The 6,993-nt window shown below is 35.1% G+C and overlaps 1 protein-coding gene across 4 annotated transcripts in view; it reads right to left on the bottom strand.

Moving 5' to 3' along the window:
* Window positions 1-784: 784 nt before the first annotated feature.
* Window positions 785-6,993, bottom strand: part of gabrg2 (gamma-aminobutyric acid type A receptor subunit gamma2) — an 81,129-nt gene continuing 74,920 nt past the window's right edge. For 2 of the 4 annotated variants that reach the window (XM_047379025.1, XM_047379023.1), the window contains one exon: window positions 785-4,366. In XM_047379025.1, coding sequence (XP_047234981.1) covers window positions 4,085-4,366 — 282 coding nt within the window. In that variant the 3' untranslated portion in view covers window positions 785-4,084. The remainder of the gene's footprint in view (window positions 4,367-6,993) is intronic. The other 2 variants (XM_047379024.1, XM_047379026.1) reach the window with 1 other exon arrangement.

The following is a 6,993-nucleotide window of genomic DNA, read 5'->3' as shown; positions in this document are numbered from 1 at the left end:
GATGAAACGACAAAAGGAGCTACATTCATTAACATTTACATTTCCTTCCCATAGAAAGTACTCCTGGCTCAGTGCTTCTGTGTTCTTTTTTTGTCTCTGCTCTGTTCTCTCAAACCCCCAGTCGGTCGTGGCAGATGGCCGCTCACACTGAGCCTGGTTCAGCTGGAGGTTTCTTCCTGTTAAAAGGGAGTTTTTCCTCTCCACTGTCGCTACATGCATGTTCAGTATGAGGGATTGCTTCAAAGTCAACGCCAGTGACTGTCCACTGTCTCTACATGCTCATCCAGGAAGAGTGAATGCTATAAGTCTCTGACTCGATGCAACCTGCTGGGTTTCCTTTGGATAAAAAGTTTTTTCTATCTATTTGAATAAATAACTGAATCTGACTGCACTGTTCAATGATTAGGATTAATTGGAATTTATGTACCTGACTTTTGTGAAGTGCCTTGAGACGACATATATTGTGAATTGGCACTATATAAATAAACTGAATTGAATTGTTTGGGATGATATGAAAAGACAGAAGAATTTGAGTAAGCCAACATCCACAGAAAATCTGTAATTAGTTTTTCAAAATGTTTAAAACAACCAACCAGCCGAATGTCTTCAAAACCTGTGCCGAGTGTCTTTATCCTGTTTGGAAGGCAAAGGAAAGTCTCTTTCACTGCATTTTGATAACTGAAAGAAATAAAGCATTACACGTAAAATTTTTGAAAGTGTTCTTACTCTGACTAAAGGTTTTGTACATACCAATAGTAAACATGAATGAACAAGACCAACTGCACACAGACAAATGCAACCATTTTATTATAAAATTTCACAACTATGTGCTATATTTTCTCATGAAAATGAATTTTTTGAATAAGGTTTGTAATATAATATCTAGACCCTGTCAGATTTGATCAGTGCCTCTTCAGCACAATAATCAGATATAAACACAAAGCAACTAATATTGTAAAGATGAGAATCTCAGCAGAATTATTTTGCCATTGGATATCTTTTGCAAAACCCTGCATGTCCAGTGTTTCTTATTTTGTTTTCTGCAGTTTTATAACATTGATAACACAAAATATCTACATGTGCTGCTCATGTACTTTATGTTTTACCCATTGGTCCCAAAATAAACATCACATTTTTAAAAACATGTAGAGTGAATGATGATGTCTGCGAAGACAAAAGATTGCAAGCAGATGAAATAAGTCCAGTCCTTTTCAACCTTTTAGAGTGATATTTATTTAGCAGGCATGCTATGGAGTCTAAACCTGCATCAGTACTTCACACACATCTTGATATCAAACAGAAGTATAGTAAAAATAGTATGAATAGGCCTCAACCTATACCTCAATGTCGGCATTTGAAGAAATCCATTATTAGGCACAAATGTCTACCAATTGGACCTCTCACACTGAGTAGATTTAATCAATTTTGTTTTCATGTTACCCATTGCATAACTTTCTTGACAATTTTGATTTGACATTGTACCACTTTTTGAAGAGAAACTAAGATAGTAAACTATAATGGAAGTGTCGCAATTCAGGTGAGCTCGAAAATCCAGATTAGTTTCTAAAGAAGTTATTTTAAAAAACAACACCAAATGTATTCTCTACACTTGCATGTCATTGTGGCACGGCCTTCACTGATTATTACAAATCTATCATACTAATGACAATCTCATGTCCCTAAAGATGTGGGAAATAGCATACATAGACACTGACAACAGGTTTGGACTACTTAGTGGAACACAGTAGAACCACCATTTTAGACAAATGAGAAAGGAATATGGGAAATATGATATAAACCATTTACTAGTAGAAATGTATACTGGTAATTGGACTGATGTCTTATGGTAAAAGCCATGACCAGGGCAAAAAATTGAATGAATTTTGGTGGAAAATGTGAAAAAATATATTAAAAAATCAATGTTCTTCTTCTTTTGTCTTCGGAACTCTTGCGTTTTTTTAGTCATCTAAATAAAATCTACAACTCAGAAGCAGCACGAAGTATAATGTTGGAAGTCACTCAACAAATAGAACAGTTTGACAGGCCTTTGTGACAGTAATGTGTACATTGATCACAACATAGAAAACACAAGATAAATAAGCTCAAGTTCTATTGACACATTGAACAATAATGTATCTTTGATATAGATGACAGCATTCTGTGTTTCTTTTAAGGGGCTATATGAAAAGCATAAGATGCATTTTTAGAAATTAAAAATAATACCATCAACAGATATGTAAATAAATAAATAACCCATTGCACAATCCTACCCACCCTCCCCCATCAAGTATGTTGCATGGTCAGTCCAGCATAAACAATAAATATAGTATAGTGTGGATTGATATAGTGTAGCAATGTTACAATTACAAAATATATATACCCTTTTAGAAAATGCCAAAGGCCTGACAAGTGTTTTTTTTTTATTATTTATGTACATAGACAATGTTATTTACATGCTTTCTGTATCAGTTTACAAATCATACTGTAGCACTGTATGTTGCATACTGGTGTCTAACAAAACTGAGTGGTATGGGGTTTATGTTTGAGTCCATTACAGGATTTCCTTTTATTGCACATTCAAGCAAACCTTAACAAAAATAAAGACCAAAGAATACAGGCCTTTTCATGACACCTTAAAAGTTTTTTTCCTTTTTGACTGTATGCAGAGACTTACATTCCCAACGTGATTATTGGCAGAGACAAGAGACACCGGATAACACATCATACACATCTATTCTCAGAAAAGCAGCCTTGTAATAATTTAGGTTTTTTTAAAGGATGTCAAATAAAACTGCAGATATTTCTAATTACCTTGAAGCTGCCTTGATTCACATTTGTTCTGATATGTAGATAAATTTTGAGTCCTTAACTTGAAAGCAAAAAGCTCATCTCCAGTTGTGCAGCTGCAGCTATCACTCCTATAGCAAAGGGGAAAACTATTAGTTCTTTCAGCCCAGTTTCTCTTAAATACCCTATTGTAGAAACAGAGTATCTTCATGTTAATGAGTACTTTTCAGGGCAAATGGATGTGGCCATGAAGGGTCAGTGTTTTTGATGCAATTGGGTAATTCTTGTAGGGGGATAACAATTATTTGTGATATTTTTGCTTAAATACTGTGCTGATCTTCCCACCTGTGTGCAAAGGTAATACCTTAAAATAAAAAGATATTTAGAGACTTTTTTAAGATTTAATTTTGTAGTTTTCATACAAAATGTTTATTAAATGTGTTGAAATTGCTTGTTTTTGTTCCTTTTGTAGTTACCATAGCCAACAGTAGAAGACCATAAGATATGCTGGGTTTTTTTTGGCCTGAAAGGTGCATGCAATAGAGGCAAACCACTAACTAATAATAAAATATATACAGTGTCTGTACAGCTGAGCATTGTCCATGTAAAGCATTATTGCACTCTGACCACACATGAAATGTTTACTGAAGACACTCCAACATAGCTCTTTTAAAGTGCCTCAGATGTTTTGCTTCTATGAATAAAAAATAAAATGTGACTACAAATTTTAAAAGATTTGAAATAGATAATTTCAACATAAGATTTGATAGTTATAGTCAAGACATAATGCAAATTATTTTTTTTTTACATTTATCTTAAAATGTATTTTTTGCTCTGCAATGGTTTTTTACATCCAGTAGTTTAATTATATGAACTTAAAATTAATCGATAAAATTAGCTATTTTCTCTTTCTCATATTTGTTGTTTTTAATTGTATTCTATAAATGTCTGATAGCAAACAAACTTGATGTCGAATTAATTCTGTATAGCTATGTAATTTAAGACTATCTTTCAGAAGAATTGTCTCAAGCTAATGTAAAAAAAATAGGTTGTAGTAATCCCTAGCAGAATCAATGCTTTTGCATTCCACACTAATAAAATGCAGTGCTACAACGTGTGCAATGTCTGTCAAGGTTATCTGAAAAGAAGTGGAAGTTCAAAGGGAATTAAATAACAGAAATGTAACAAATCTGTTGAAGTTTTGGAGTATTTCAGTGGGTCTCTTTCTTTTAAATGTCACTTGCTGGCGCTGAGCATACAGAAAATCATAATGGAATGGCTGGGAACAATCCTATGCCTAAAGATATAGATAGGAGACCCAATAGACCAGATTGAAGAGACCAAACGCAGTGGGGAAGAAGATGCGTGCATATGAGTCTATCTTGGCGACGCGAATGTGCAGCCTTCCATGCCGCCAGGCTCCAGAACGGCAGTCTTCGAAACAGCAGAAGAAACTGGTGCAGTCTTTACCATCGAGACACTCATAGCCATATTCCTCATCTCGCTCCTGCATGTGTGTGGCATTGTTCATCTGGATTGCTGTAGCTGAGCGTGGACGGATGTCCACTGTTGGTGTCTGCTTTAAATAAGACAAACTGACAGTTAGCCACTAAGATTATGTCATGAACACTTTGCCTAAAGCCATTCTTTATAACTTAAACTCAATTTTAGGGTCAAAAATGGGTAAATGTGATTTGCACCTGAAGCTTTCGAGCAGACTTTCCCCAATATAAAAAATACCAGCAGACCCATAATTAACAACTGGGGTAATTAGTAAATCTAATAGGTCAACTTCTGTTGAACCAGTGATGCAATTTTTAGTTTTGGGTAGAATAAATCTGACAGCTGATGTTTGGTACCTTCTCTATATCAGTATTACCACCCAACATAAAACAACTCATTATTTCAATTATGTAATGTTTTAAAGTCCACTGATTCATCAAACTTTTATTGACAGAGAAGAATGGCCATCGTAGCTATTGTTTTTGAGATAAGCTACACCTTTCATCTTGTCTCTAACGGGTCATGATATCTTAAATAAACAACAAAAAAATACACTAGCGTTGTTTTGTTGTAATCACGATGACAGAAGAAACTCCTGGACCTGTAACTTTGCTAATTGCCCCTTGAAGTGACCATTTTAGGTTTAAATCGGTTGGAAGCCTTGCTGTCCAGTGCCCTATACGACAACCTTATTTCAGCATTTTAGGGATCTAATTGCAAGATCTGGTTTAACCAACCCAAACATTTAGGATGTGTGGCACAACGGAAGCTGGCTTTCAACTATTTAAGTAAACCCAAGATTACTGACTGTGGATATGTGCACATTATTGTAAAACAGGTGTCTAAATTGAAGCATCAATCACAATGACTGGGCAGAAAAAAAGCTGATGGATGCACAAAATAATAAAAGTAATATGTCAATATTGCAGCCAAATTAAATGTAAGATATATTTATATATATATATATATATCTCACATTTTCTCAGCCAATCGACAAACTGTCACCTGTTGGACATGAGAAAAAGTCTGAACATCTTAATTCATGTTCAGCAATCCAAACTGCTTGCGCGCTTTACTCTAAATAATCTACAAAGCGAAAAACAATTTAGTCCTACAATTGAGATACTGCAATGCCAATCTCAAAGTTCATTTTCTGCCACCCAGAATCTATAATATCAGATAAACTGTGCTATCATTGGTTTGTAATTTTCAAAGAGTCATTTACAAAACGTTTAGAAGCAATGTGAGTTTGAAAAAAACAGACGATGTAGATATGATGGTGTAACAGTTTGGAGAGTATGATGGGCTAGTGTAATCACAAAATGATAAGGATATGTTTTCAGCCATAGGCATTTCAACTAAGAAATGTGACTAAGGTTAGATTCCAAGCATAATTTATGTGAAGATGTCTATAACCTGACTGGTTCTGGAGCATGTTAGGTTTCTAGCATTGGTGACCATGAGGCAGAATAGCTCCTGCATCCAGTCAGGAGCTAATGGGGCTCTCAATAAAATCAAAATCAAAATCATAATAGCACCAGGTAAGACGTGAACCAGCTTTGTGACACTGAATGCCCTGGACTGGAACTTAAGTAACCTCAAAAAGCCTCTAATCCTTCTCTTTCTGGTTCTTTTGGTTTTATTTGTGAATTTAAAATGAATAAATTTTAGTTAGAACTGAAAAATGCCCTAACCCTAACCCTTCTTATCTTAAGAATAAAATATTAGTAATATCACATCAAAACAAGCTTAATTATATTAAGAAATTATAAGACAAACAAAGAGACAAATCAATGAGAGATAATTAGTGTTCTAAAATATTGCATTGACTATTATTTTAGGATGACATTTTAAAATTATACTGTAGCTATGGCTCTAGAAATAAAAGGGTCAACAGTCCATTAGCAAAAATGAGTGATTATTTGACCTTAGTGATCACTAGTGAGATGATATTCATTGTTCTGAGCTGACCTTACTTCAAAGGTTAAGTTTAACACAATGGAAATATTTCCTATTAATGCCAGATATGAGGTTCCTTCACAATGGATTAAGACTAGCCAATGGTCTCTTGGACCTCCATGGCCGAATTTATATATATGTATATAGTCAGTCATTTTCTACCGCTTATTCCATAGTGGGTCACGGGGAAGCTGGTGTCTATCTCCAGCAGTCTATGGGTGAGAGGCGGGGTACACCCTGGACAGGTCGCCAATCCATCGCAGGGCAACACACAAACAACCACGCACACACTCATTCATACACCTAAGGGCAATTTAGAGTGACCAATTAACTTAACACGGTATGTCTATATATAATGATTGACAGTTATTTATACTGGATAAATCTCATTGAAAAATGAATTTCGTTTTCAAGAGAGACATGTTCCAACATTATATATCAGATCTGCACTGGGATTTCTCCTCACAATGCAATTTCATTATATACATTTATAGAAGGTTTTCTGCATATCCACATTCAGATTAATCAGTTTTACGAATTATCAAAGAGGTCTGAACAACTAACAATAATTTATTAGTATGGTGTAGGGCCTCCTTTTGCGGCCAATACAGCGTCAATTCATCTTGGGAATGACATATACAAGTCCTGCACAGTGGTCAGAGGGATTTTAAGCCATTCTTCTTGCAGGATAGTGGCCAGGTCACTACGTGATACTGGTGGAGGAAAACGTTTCCTGACTCGCTC

This window comes from Girardinichthys multiradiatus, chromosome 11 (assembly GCF_021462225.1).
Source record: "Girardinichthys multiradiatus isolate DD_20200921_A chromosome 11, DD_fGirMul_XY1, whole genome shotgun sequence".
Taxonomy (NCBI): Eukaryota; Metazoa; Chordata; class Actinopteri; order Cyprinodontiformes; family Goodeidae; genus Girardinichthys; species Girardinichthys multiradiatus.
The sequence above is the reverse complement of the archived record's forward strand: the minus strand, read 5'-3'. Positions and strand labels throughout refer to the sequence as shown.